This window comes from Notechis scutatus, chromosome Z, assembly GCF_049901735.1.
Source record: "Notechis scutatus isolate UNSWTSFEM ecotype Mainland chromosome Z, rNotScu1.2, whole genome shotgun sequence".
Classification (NCBI taxonomy): Eukaryota; Metazoa; Chordata; class Lepidosauria; order Squamata; family Elapidae; genus Notechis; species Notechis scutatus.
In genome coordinates this window covers 79,832,691-79,846,779 of record NC_142025.1, presented here as the reverse complement: position 1 = coordinate 79,846,779, position 14,089 = coordinate 79,832,691, and the positions used below count along the sequence as shown (strand labels likewise).

At 37.8% G+C, this 14,089-nt stretch overlaps 1 protein-coding gene across 2 annotated transcripts in view; it reads left to right on the top strand.

Moving 5' to 3' along the window:
- MOCOS (molybdenum cofactor sulfurase) overlaps positions 1–14,089 on the top strand; it is a 60,235-nt gene that overhangs the window by 9,208 nt on the left and 36,938 nt on the right. For both annotated transcript variants that reach the window (XM_087947119.1, XM_026678307.2), the window contains exon 6: positions 3,399–3,598. In XM_087947119.1, coding sequence (XP_087803245.1) covers positions 3,399–3,598 — 200 coding nt within the window. The remainder of the gene's footprint in view (positions 1–3,398; positions 3,599–14,089) is intronic.

Here is a 14,089-nt window from a genome sequence, read left to right as displayed (position 1 = left end):
CTTACCAGTTCAATACAAAGCGATATTATCACTTCTCTTGATCTTGACACTTTCCCTCTATTGATGCAGCCCAGGACTATGATGGCTTTTTGGTAGCCTGAGCTTACTTCTAATTCATACTTAAGTGATGGTTCATCAGAACGCTGATTCCTTTTGTAGGTCCTACTGTTGAGCCAGGCACTGTATAAATTAGTCCTGCAGCTGTGCATCTGGTTTTTCCTGCCTACAAATGTGATTGCAGTGAAAAAAAGGCTATATCTGAATATTTCTGCACTTTTTCCCTTTCCCTGACCCTCCCCACTTGACCAATTTATCTGTCCAATTGGATGCCATTTCGATGTTTTGAGAATGGCTTGGAAATTTGGCACCATTCGATGCAGTTCCATGTTGTGTTCTTAGGCTAGGTGTCCATGAAAGCTGGAATATTCTGGTCCTGGAACCTCTGGTTCTTGTGAAGGGTTTCTCCACCTCCTACCATTTGTCTTTGTGTTTCCATGCTCATCTTTACTACTCTACATTCCTTTGCCCCCTCCTTCCCCCTTACATTTTATAGCAGGATGCCAGCAAAGTATAAAGCTGAAGATGGCAGATCTGATAATACTATACTAATGACAAAATAGTTAACAGATAGAACAATAATAATAAAGAAAAACAAGATTAGAGTTTTAGGCCTGCACATATAATGAGTTTAAAATAATGCATAGAGATAAGTCATTTGTTATTCAGGCCAATTCAGCAAGTTAAACAAAAGAGAAAGAAGATGCAGACAGGGCATCTATTTAGACTTCCACAGAAGTCTCATATTGAAGAAACTAATCTGGAATTAGATTAGAAAATTTAAGGCTAAGTTAGTCAAGTGCAAATCAAAATGTATTGTTATTGCATAAAATCCATATGCTATTAAAACTCTCATGTCTGTATGTTTCAGTTGGGCAAAACAATGCATTACAAGGCAACCATTTTTGAACCAAAGCGCTTCAAATAGGATAATTTACAGAATGTGTCCAAAATCTGGTGCCCAGAACTCATGGGATTCAAATTTGGCAAATGAATGGTTCCTTTAGTGCTATCGTGCTCATGCTGCTGTGACACTGTGGTTAGCCATGATCATGTGATTGTAAATTCCAAATGTCCCTGACAGTTTTCTGCTTTTTCCTTGCCTATAAGATAAGGAAATGTTTCATTATGAAAGTATCTCTGAAACATGTCCCAATGGGTCATGCATTGCTACTAACATTGTAATAATACTGTTGTTCAATAATATTCTTGTTTAAGCCATCTCTTTACTCTGCAGTTAGGGGAGGAAAAACAAACAATCTCTTCTGTCTCAGAGTTAAATAAGTTAAATATTTATATCTCCATTTCCATGTAAACAACTCTCCCATCCTTTTTTCAAATAATGAAAATTCAAATTAAATTAGATTGCAAAAAAGAACCTTATAAATTAATCCATTAAATTTACTAAAATTAGCTATCATCATCCAATTCATAAAAAAAATTAAACATCACCAGAGATAGCAAATCATTATTTTAACTATAATCAAATAAACCAACTTTGTTTTACTTCTTTCTTTCATCAATATTTAGACCCATGAATAAAATTCTAACACCTTTCTCATAATCTCTGTCTTCTCTTAAATTCCTGTTATCTTACAGTCATTTTGTAGCTTCAGTGTAATACCTCCAGTAAATCTCTTACAGTCCAATATAAAAATATTGCACATTATTTTTTAAATGTATTACTTGTACATCTTTTAAATTTTTAAATCATTTAGTTTCATTTGTGAATGTAGTACTTTCTCTTAAGCTGTAAATCCACCTTAAAATCCTTTTTCATTTTATTCAGTGAAGCTTGTTCCTCTGCAGTAAAAATTTTGAATTCATTATATTGTTAAGTAACTTGAGAATTACTTGAGGCCCAATGTCAAACATTTTTAAGGTAGCCATCAGGTGCTTCTAGTTCCAAACTTCAATTACTTGTTATCAGCTTGTAAGATAAGCAAATATTATTTTTTGCAGAAGAGAGGATCCTTTTAATGAATTTCAAAGTCATTTTTAATTCAGATTCGAGCATTATTCCAAAACCAATGTTGTAACCACCCTATTACTGTGTATCATGAAAAAGAAAACACGATACTATAGAGGTGTAAATTTCTTTCCTCGTAAACTGGTTGAAGAGATGTTTACTCATGTATATATAAATTCTACATATGATAAACATTTTTCTCCCTTTACTAAGTTAGGAAATTTCCAAAATTTTATTTTTTATTTTTTGCACCAAAAGCTTCCCTGTTTTTCTATTATTTTCCATAGTTTAACACTGCATAAAGTGAATCACTTTATTAAATTTCTCCAATTCCCATGTCATTCTTTGAATCTGCCTCATTATCCTTTTGAATTCATATATTATTTTACAACCTCCATATCTTTCTCCCATTAACTTAAATGTATTACTCTCTCAATTTTCTGCTTTTCTTTAATTTAAAGACAGATGCTACTCTCTGAATTCCTTGCCGTTTTTGTCATTCAACCATATACTATGTTTTCTTATATTATTACTGCTTCTAATTCAGTTGCTTTGTATATTCATTTAAATATTTTGTGATACGTTCCCCCACCAATGAATTTAACTACTTCTTACATAATTACCTTTATACTATTAATTTTAAAATAGTTAATACACTGCTTTTTAATTATAGATTCATTTTTAATTTCTGGAACACAAAACTCGTTCATATTTATGATGGTTATAGTGTCCTCAGATCATGTGAACCCCTTTTGCGTCGTTCTGGCAAGCAAAGTCAATGGGGAAGCGGAATTCACTTAACAACTACATTATTAACTACATTATTAATGGTTTACTTAACAACTGTGGCAAGAAAAGTCACAAAATGGAGCAAAACTCACTTAAACAAATATCTCGCTTAGCAACATAAACTTTGGGCTCAATTATGGTTGTAAGTCGAAAACTACCTGTAATTATATGAATCTAAGCACTTAATGTTGTGAAATTGTTGTTTTTTTTTTATAGAAAAACAAGATATTTTAGTGCTGAAAGATCTATAGTAATATGTTTGTTTAATTTAACTGTAATAATTAAACAGTTCATGGTTGGATCTATATATTAACTGATTACTGAATGGAATTATTATTGAGATCATACAAGATATTGCACTGGTTTTGTGTTGGGTGTTGAATCTCTGGAGAGTCTCACATATACTGGAATTTTTGCCCAGTATATATATATATTAATTGAGTGTTACTTTTTTCTGAAAAATGATTCTTTTGTTTTATTTATTACATCATTTGATATATAAAATTATTGTTATATCTAGTGAAATTTATTTGTAACCAAATAAGTTGACCATTCGTGGTAATTGTTGCTTTGTTTTTCTTAGGTGGAATGGAAAACATAAAACAGCATACATTTGCTTTGGCTCACCATACCTATTCAGTTCTTTCTACATTAAAATATGCTAATGGTACACCTCTTGTACGCATTTATAGTGATACTGATTTCAGCAACTCAGATATCCAAGGTCCTATAATTAATTTTAATGTGTTGGAGGAAAATGGAGATATAATTGGGTATTCACAGGTACATTTATTTATTTTTTTGTTGTCGTTATGCATCATTTTGCTGTTATGCATCTTTCTGATTGTTTGATCTTCTTTCTGTATAATTTCAGTTTGTTGTAATTTTCTTATAGTAATTTTTCCCATATTTTTCTCAGGAATATACTTTCTACATTTTCCTCTTCAGTTGATATATGACAAATTGCTTGCCTCTATGTGTCACATTTTCCCAAGAATTTGTGGTAATTTAGTAAAATGCTACAGTAGTTAAATCAGCATAGGGATGCATACAGCAGAAGACATGTTTATATTTTTTGAAGCTGAAAGTAGTAATCATGCATAATCACTTTGTAGTACACATTTTTTTTCATTTATTCGAAACAGAGGAGCTTATAATTCTGATGCTGTCTTTAGTGATGCTGTCTATCTCTCATTTTTCTAACTTACCAAGAAGTAGATTGTAGTCTGCTTTGTCAAATGCTTTCTGAAATCTAAGTATATTATGTCTACATTTCACTGGTCAACTAATTTAGTCACTTTGTCAAAGAATAAAATAAGATTTGTTTGGCATGATCTATTTTTGATAAACCAGTGTTAGCTTCTGGTTATAACTTTGCTTCTTCTAGATATTTGGAGATCTGTTGCTTAATCATCTTTCTGGGAACTTCCCAGATATTAATATCAGACTGATTTGTCTAGTTCAGTGGCCCCCAACCTTTTGGGCACCAGCGACCAGTTCTGTGGAGAGAGGTTTTTCTGAGAGAGGGTTGCTGGAGGCCATTGCAACTAGACACCTATTGCAATGTCATTCTTTTTCTCTTTATATTAACCGATATGCATTCAAGGAGCTTTCATCCTTAGTTTTACACATTTTTGTAGAGGTGTAGTGATTTTGTATATGTATAATTCCACCTCCTCTCTTGTTAGGTCTGTTTCTTTTGAACAGTTTATATTCTTCCAGCAAACACGTTCTCGTCATGAGTTTCATCCCACCAAGGTTGTGGCTGGATAGGCAGATTGGGAAAAGACAGGGTTTATCATCAGCATCCTGATTGGTTCAGCAGGTCAATCCCGCTGCTCGCAGAGCAGAGCCCTCTCCTGGATGATTATGCAGGGTTTTGTACTGATTTGAAGGACACATCTGTAGACCCTATGAAGATCCAGACAGCAAATTGGTGTTTGTGCAAGCTGAAGCAGGGGCAATGGCTGGTTATGGATACATCAGCTAGGACTACATCCTGATAAGCCAGGACCTGTAGTGGACCAGTTTCTGGAGGATCTGCCCTCAGAGCTTCTGGATGAGTTGATATGGATGGACTCTCCCAGTACCTTACAGGTCCTCATGAACCTCTGTCTTCGTATTGATGGGCAGCTCCAGCAATGGAGGGCATGGAGACAGGGAGCAGAATCACCCATGCACGCAAAGGCCTAAGAGAAGCCTCAACCCCTGAGGAACCCATTCAAGTGGGAGGCACCAGACCACAGCTCACCACTGCCAAAAAGGACCAAAAAGGACTGTTTATGGGATTTTGTTGACAAGAACTTGCGGTAGGGATTCATTCACTGGTCAAAGTCTCATTTTTATTTATTTATTTATTTTATTTGTTAATTGCTTACAAGTTAATAGGTATAAGTAAAAACATAGTTATGAATACATGGATACTGTTAGTGTTTGGGGATTAACCCCTAGCAGAGTATTGCAGCAGTAGTCAAACCAGGCAGCCAAAACGAGAGTGGAAGGGCCCCAGAGTATACACACACTGAACACAAACACTTCTTTGTAGTTTAAATAATTTTTAATCCATTTAGAGTTTAAAGCATTGTCATTCAGTCCATTAAGTCATTCACAGTATTTCCATCCAGTAAGACTCACTAGTATAGTCCAAGTTAAGAGTCCTTGCAATATCTTTATCAGCCGATAAAGATATCTTCTCCTCCTCCGGTGCCTCTCTCCAGAGGAACAAACGCTGGATATTCAGCAAGACGCTCAAACAGTAGAACAGTAGAATTACGCAGTAAATCAGCAAACAGTAGCAGACAGGAACATCTCAGTCACAGGCACAGTCACAGTAACACAGAGGCAGTCACAGTAAGTCACAGTTAGTCGCAGTAAGCTTTCCAGCTTCTAATGCTTCCTTATATTGTAACTTCTAACCGCACCCTTAATCGGCTAATTGCCTGCAGCATTGTGCTTAAAGTGATAAGCACTTAAACCATGATATCTAAGTTTTATATATTTATTCACCCAAACCATATTTGGTATCAATGTTATACCTAACATACTCCCCTTTTGGGTGAAATAAATATATAATACCTTTACAATCTAACCCCATATTTTTCACAACTCTCCTGGTGCTTACTGGCACCTTGGGCTTTAGTAAAATTATCAGCTAAATTGTCCTCCGACATACAGTACTCTAGCTGAATCATCTTACTTCTTACAGATTGTCTCACGTTTAGGTATCTTAGATCTGTATGCTTGCTCCTTGTTTTTACTGCAATATTTGTGGCCATTTGAATTGCTGCCTGATTATCTTCATGTATAATTATAGGATAATCTACAGTTATACCTATATCAATTAACATTTGTTTATACATTATTAATTCTGTACATAACAGTGATAAACAGGAGAATTCTGCCTCCATAGTAGACAAACTTATATGCTGTTGTCTTATTGACTTCCAGCCTATTAATGTCTTACCCAGCATTATGGCTGTTCCTGAAGTCGACTTTCTAGTGTCTCTTTCTGATGCAAAGCTAGCATCTGCATAAGCACTCAGAATTAAATCACCCTTTGGTTCTAAATACAATGAATAATTCATTGTCTTTTTAAGATATCTTAATATCCTCTTAGCTGCAATCCAGTGTCTTTCACATGGTGCAGAATTGAATCTAGCCAACTGATTCACGCAGTACGAAATATCTGGTCTAGACCAATTACTAATATAACTCAAACTACCAATTAAAGATTGATAAATCACCTTATCAAACTCCGGGCTTTGTTCATCAGTGTTGCTAAACTCCTGACTCATTGGAGTCTTAGCTGGCTTACAAAGCTCCATCTTGTAATCTTTTAGCAATTTGCTTATCTTATCTTCCTGAGATATCTTAAAACCTTTCTGTGTTTTCTTTATATTCAAACCGAGATATTTCTTTATCTCCCCTAATTGCTTGATCTTTATTCTCTTTCCTAATGATGCTATTATTTTATTTGCTTCATCATTAGTTTCAGTAATCAATGCAATGTCATCTGTGAATAGTAATAATAATGGTACTTTCCCATTTGTCTCCCTCTTAAACAGACATGGATCGGCTAAACCAGCTTTAAATCCTATATTGTTTAGTTCCTTTACAATATACTGGTTCCATTCATAGCCTGATTGTTTAAGACCATAGAGGCTTTTTTTTAACAACCAACAATCATTATTATTCTTATTTTCACTTTTAATACCAACAGGTTTTTTCATATAAATAGTATGTTTTAATGGGGCGTGCAAGTAAGCAGTTTCCACATCTAGATGGTTAACTATATAGTTTTTACTAGCTGCCCACACTAAAGCTGCCCTCAAGGTTGCTGCCTTAAGACTAGGTGCAAACACCTCATCGTAGTCATTGGCATTCTGCCTAAAACCTTGGGCTACTAACCTTGCCTTATGGATTAAATTACCATCTTTATCTGTTTTTACCTTAAAAATCCATTTGCAGCCAATGGATTTCTTACCTACAGGTAATTTGGCATTTTCATACACTTTCATATCTCTTAATGAATTCAGTTCCTTATTCATTGCTGCATACCATCTTTCTTTTTCCTTAGTAGGATACTTTTTTATTTCTTCTACAGAATTAGGAACTTGATTAATCTGGCACACTGTGTTAGCCTGGTACCTATCAGGCGGTCTAGATACACGTGTAGTTCTTCTGGGAATTACAGGGCTTACAGGAGGACTTTGTTGAACTACTACCTGTTCATCTTTCTCATCCTGTTCAGCTATTGAATCTGTTTCTTCCTTTATGGGCACTATTTCATCCTGTATTTGTCTCTTTACTTTATTTTTAAAGTTACAGGGATAACTAATGGGATTTCTATAGGATTCAATAATTACATTTTTATTGGCATCCTGTTCTAATTTCTCCCATCCTTCATGTTCTAGAAATTGGGCACTAGCACTACATAACACTTTAGATGTGCCTTTCTCCCAAAATCTATATGCCCTATGGTTTGCCTGATAACCAACGAAGAAAAATCTTTTAGCTCTATGTTGCCCTTTTTTTCTGAGTTGTGCAGGAATATGCACCCATGCTGGTGCACCAAATGTGTGCAGGTAACTTAGGTCAGGTTTCCCGCCATGCCATCTGGTAAATGGTATTTCACCTGTTGTTGTATTAACAACGTTGTTCAATATTTTATTAGCACACATTGTAGCTTCCCCCCACAAAGAATCAGGTAACCCAGAATCATTTAACATTGTTCTAACCATTGCCTGTAGTGTTTGGCCTCTTCTTTCAATAAAAGCGTTATGTTCTGGCCTGTATGGAGCAGACTTCTTATGGTCTATTCCAGCTATCTTAAGTCTGTTCTGGAATTTGTTATTAATAAATTCCGTACCATTATCTGTCACCAGGGTTATCAGTTGTCGTTTAGACTTTCTTTCAGCAAACCTAAGCCAATTGAAAAAATGTTGATATGTTTCAGTTTTGCTTTTCATTAAATAGCAAAACCCATATCTAGAATAATGGTCCATAATGCTCAGTATATATCTAGCACCCCCCATACTGGGTTTCTTTGGACCTATGATGTCTGCAAATACCACTTCTAAAGGTTCTTTTGTTTTGAAACCATTTAGCCTATTTGCAGGCAATACTTTGCTCTTATCTTCACAGCAAACATTACAACGCAAATATTTATCACAAGGTTTTAACCTTATTCCTTCAGATAACTCAACTGTACGTTTTAGCATTTTAAAATTTACATGCCCCAAACGCCTATGCAATAAATGGATACATTCATTATGAGGCTTTATATTATTAAATACAGTTTGTGCCTCCCCTTTCTTACTATTATCTAAGACATATAATGTTCCATTTAAAGCTGCAGTTACCCTTTTGTTATCTTTTTCAATTATGCAATTATTATCTTTAAAAGTAATTACATAACCTAATTTATCTAATACCCTTACTGAAAGCAAATTAAACTTTAGTTGCGGTACATACAGCATTTTTATATCCTGGTTTATGCACGGACAATGTGCAAGACCTTCACCTTTCGCTTTAAGATTCCAGCCGTTAGCAAGAGATATATGTTGAGAGCTTTTAGACATTTTTATAAATTTTGTCTTATCTCTTGTGATGCAGTGGGATGCGCCACTGTCAACCACCCATATATCATTCTTCACATCAGAGTTGCTAAACGTGGCTAGTTCAAATGCTTTCTTTGGCTTTTTTACATTCTGGCTTTTTCTCTTTTGCAAAATCTTGCCAAATGTCCTCTGCCTCCACAATTAAAACACTTTTTAATTGTGTATGCCGTCGAAGATAAATTCTCTTCTTCCAGGTGCTGTACTTTGCTAATCTGGTTTCTTTCAAGCCTTGAAGATAATTTCTCTTCTTTCTTATCTTCTCTCAGCTCGTCACGCTCACACCTTCTTCTGGCTTCTTCTAGTAGCCTGCCTGTAATCTCGGTTAATGAGAGGCTATCCTTAGGCAATACTTCCAACGAAGTCACATAGTCATCATAGCTTTGATCTAATGAAGATAATATTATGTAGACTTGTTGCAGTTCATTAAATATAAGCTCTTTTTCTTGCAATTCTTGAAAAATGCTCTTCATACAGTTTAAATGAACTAACATATCTCCATTCCTCTGAAGATGTGTTCGAAAAAGCTTCCGTGTAAGATTTATATGTGCTCCTACACTGTCCCGAACATAAATCTTCCTGAGGTTCTCCCAGCAGTTTGCAGCATTTTCTTCTCCACGAATATGGACAAGCTGCTGATCACAGAGAGTCAGTCCTATGATGCATAAAGCCTGCTCATTCTTCAGTTTAAAGTCTTGTAACTTTTCGTTATCATCATCATCAGCAGGATCCCAGCTACTCACATCTGGTGGGTTTGCTATAATGTCCCACAAACCTTCTTTACGTAGAAGTAAACTACATTTCATTGACCATGAAACATAGTTTGTTCCGTCCAGCCTGGATATCATGGACAGTTGTGACAAATTTACTTGTGCCATTACTCTTCAGATATTTTGACTATTTTAAACTAATTAAAACAGTTTGTTTTTACAGTAATGTGCAACTCACACCAACTCTCTCTGCTATATCCTGGTTAGTAAGACTATGCTGCTGGGCCCATAACCAATGTTAGTGTTTGGGGATTAACCCCTAGCAGAGTATTGCAGCAGTAGTCAAACCAGGCAGCCAAAACGAGAGTGGAAGGGCCCCAGAGTATACACACACTGAACACAAACACTTCTTTGTAGTTTAAATAGTTTTTAATCCATTTAGAGTTTAAAGCATTGTCATTCAGTCCATTAAGTCATTCACAGTATTTCCATCCAGTAAGACTCACTAGTATAGTCCAAGTTAAGAGTCCTTGCAATATCTTTATCAGCCGATAAAGATATCTTCTCCTCCGGTGCCTCTCTCCAGAGGAACAAACGCTGGATATTCAGCAAGACGCTCAAACAGTAGAACAGTAGAATTACGCAGTAAATCAGCAAACAGTAGCAGACAGGAACATCTCAGTCACAGGCACAGTCACAGTAACACAGAGGCAGTCACAGTAAGTCACAGTTAGTCGCAGTAAGCTTTCCAGCTTCTAATGCTTCCTTATATTGTAACTTCTAACCGCACCCTTAATCGGCTAATTGCCTGCAGCATTGTGCTTAAAGTGATAAGCACTTAAACCATGATATCTAAGTTTTATATATTTATTCACCCAAACCATATTTGGTATCAATGTTATACCTAACAGATACATATAAGAAAAATAAAAAATATATAAAAGAAACAATAGGACAGGGACGGTAGGCACGTTGGTGCGCTTGTGCACGCCCTCTACAGACCTCTTAGGAAAGGGGTGAGGTCAATAGTAAACAGTCTAAGGTTAAAGTTTTTGGGGTTTGGGGAAAAAACTACAGAGTCAGGTAGAGTATTCCAGACATTGACCACTCTGTTGCTGAAGTCATATTTCCTGCAATCAAGTTTGGTGTGATTAACCTGAGTTTGTATCTATTGTTTGCTCTTGTGTTGTTTCTGTCCTCTTCATCGAAAAGAAGTTGGAGCTAAGACTTTGCTGTGACTTACACAAGATCAATGCTATCATTGTAAAGAACTGGTACTCGCTTCTATTCATTCTAGAGCTGATAGAACTGATGGAGCTGATGGAACAGTGATGGCAACATCTTCACAAAGTTGACTTGTGGGGCACATATAATCTAGTGTGAATCCAGAAGGGGGACAAAAGGAAATGGCCTTCTGCACCCAATGCAGTCACTTTGAGTAACACTGTCGTGCCATTCAGGCTTATCAATGCCCCAGCCATATTCATGCATCTCACACATGTCATGTTCCAGGATTTATTGGACAACTTTGTGGTTATACATGAACAACATTCTGGTATATTCATTGTTACCTGAGACATTGGACACATCTGCTAATGGTACTGCAATACTTGCAAGAAAACCATCTCTAAGTGTGAAAAATGCCAGTTTGCACAGACCATGATAGACATTTTGGGGCGTTGGATTTGGCCTGATGGCATCACCATGACCTTACAGTCTTGATTCAGTCACTTCTGAGTGAAAGAAGAACTCCAGTGACTCCTGGAGTTTCCCAATTACTATCAGGCTTTCAGTCCATGGTTTGCCATGATCACCACCCCCTTGACACAGTTGCTACAGAAAGGTTTATGTGGGGTTCAGCCAAACAAAAAGCATTCAAAACCCTGAAGATGCAGATCCCATCCTTCACCATCCTGATCCATTGCGACTGTTCGTAGTTGAGACCTATGCTTTGGACATTGCCGTCAGAGCAGTATTGTTGCAAGCCTCTTTGGACTCCAGGCAACTCTTCCCTTGTGCCAACTACTTGCACAAGCACAATTCCACAGAGCATAATTATACGATCTGGGACAAGGAGTTGCTGGCAGTCAAAGTTGCCTTCAAAGTCTGGTGGCACCATCTAGAATGGTCTCACTACTAGATCAAGGTTCAGATCAAAGTACCTCCGGAATCTTGAACACCTGAAGACAGCCCAGAGACTCAACCAACGCCAGATCTGATGGTCTTTCTTTTTCACCCAGTTTGCCTTTCGAATGATCTACAGTCCTGGAAGCTGGAACTAGAATGTGCTGTTGCGAAAACCTGTGTTGAGGACAAGGTGCTGCTTCAGCTGGTGATTCTGGTGGGAAAGTACACAACCATTCAGTTGCCCATTGACGTTTAGGAACAGATCCAGATGGTGCAGTGTCAGGATCCCTTTGTTGTGGCTCATTATGCAGAATTGGACTCTGTCAGGACCCCATCAGTTCACACTCTAATGATGATTTGCTGCATTTCCAGGAGGGATCTATTCGAGGGGCCTTCTGGAGGCCTTATTCTATGCCAGTGCCATGACAACCTAGCTGCAGGATACTATGGCCTGTCTAATATGTTCCATTTGGTAGGGCAGGTGTTTTGGTGACCTCGCATCCACTATAATGTGGAATTGTATGTCGTGTCCTGCCCAAAGTGTCGCTATCAGGTCTGCCATCTTTGGCTTGGCATCTTGCTAGCATCCTGCCATTAAAGGCTAGGATGTGGGAGGGGGACATGGAGAAACCTGTTGATTGGGAAAGGGGAATGACAGCTTGACAAAGAGCAGGAGACCTCAGAACCAGTTTGTGCCAGCACTCAGGATCATGCACCCTGAGAAAGAACTATCCTAAACATCTAGGCATTCTCAAAACACCTAGGCAAACTCTTATGAGCTAAAAGCTTCATGGGATTAATGAACTTTTACTGCCAATTCATCTCATCATTTGCCCAAATAGCCCTCCCCATTCACTTCACCTGCTAAAGATGAAGGGGGAGGGGAAACTCAAGCCCAGCCAGCCATTGAAGGTGAAGTCTTCCAGAACCATGAATCTAAGGAACTCCAGTGCCAACCCTGAGATGGCCTCTAGCAGCTAAGGTAGGGAGGTTGCTATGCTGCAGAGAGTCTAGTACTATAACAATAATGCCAACTGCTCCTCTGAGCCTAACTTCAAAAACAGGAAATCTGCAAGACACAGTTGACTGTTCTGAATGGAAGTTGGCTTGGGTGGGTTGGATTTGTTGTCCATTTGATATTGACTACTTCTTTTGATGCTTGTGGTTGTGCAGAAGTTCCTCTGCCTGGCTACATGATTGAGACCCTGGGCCTCACTGTTTCTTTGGGCCCAATTGGTCTTGGAACCAGTCTGTTAGCTAATCCAGCCACTTCGCTGCTCTTTGAGATAGCTGCTCACCTTCTTCACCAGGCCACTCAGCAGAATGCTGGCTCATACTTAAGTGGTGGTTGACTTGGATACCTAAATCACTAACTGAGAGATAACCACATATTCTATATCTGGGCATTTATTTTTCTGGTGTAGAAGTTTACTTTTCTCACCATTGAATTTCAGTTTGTTAGCTAGGGCCCAAACTCGTTAGCTAGTGTCCAAGTCTGTCTTTTGAATCTTGAGTCTATTATCTAAAGTAGAGGTATCAAACACAAGGCCCATGGGCCGGATCCAGCCCATGATGTAGTTGGATCCATCCTGCAGGACCATCCTGGAAAATATAAGGGCTGCCCCGCATCGCTTCAGCCCAGTCTACCCAATGTGAAGAGGAAATGAGTTCCCCTTCATCTAAATCAGTGGTTCTCAACCTGTACTGGGGTAGGGTGGGAACGCAATGTCACCATAAAGGGTCCACAGAAGTTTGAAGAAATGTTGATATTTAAAACTTTAAGTCTGAGAGGGTGGTCTATAGCAGTGCTGGCAAACGTTTTTGGCACTTGAGTGCTGAAAAGGGAGCGTGCATGTGCAGGGGAGTGCCAGAAACCAGAAGAGCAGCTTCCTGGCATGCATACGCACATTGGGAAGCTGAACTTCTGGTTTCTGGCACGCATGCGTGCCGGCATCTGGTCTTCCAGTTTTTGGTGTGCATGTGTGCGTGATCTACATCATTTATGAAGAATTTGAAGAGCACTGGACCTAAGACAGAACCTTGAAGAACCTCACTGCATACTTCTCCCCATGTAGATGTAGTTTAGTTTGGGATTTCATGTTGAGGTGCATTTGGTCAGCCAACTATAAATTCATCTGGTGATGTAACTATCCCACATTGTTCTATCTTACCAAGAAGCCTTACTGAAGTTCAAGTATGCTATAACTACAGCATTCCCCGATCCACTAATTTAGCCACTTTATCAAAGAATGTAATAAGGCTTGCCTGGGATTATCTGTTTTTAACAAACCCATGTTAACTTCTAATAATCACCGTGTTCA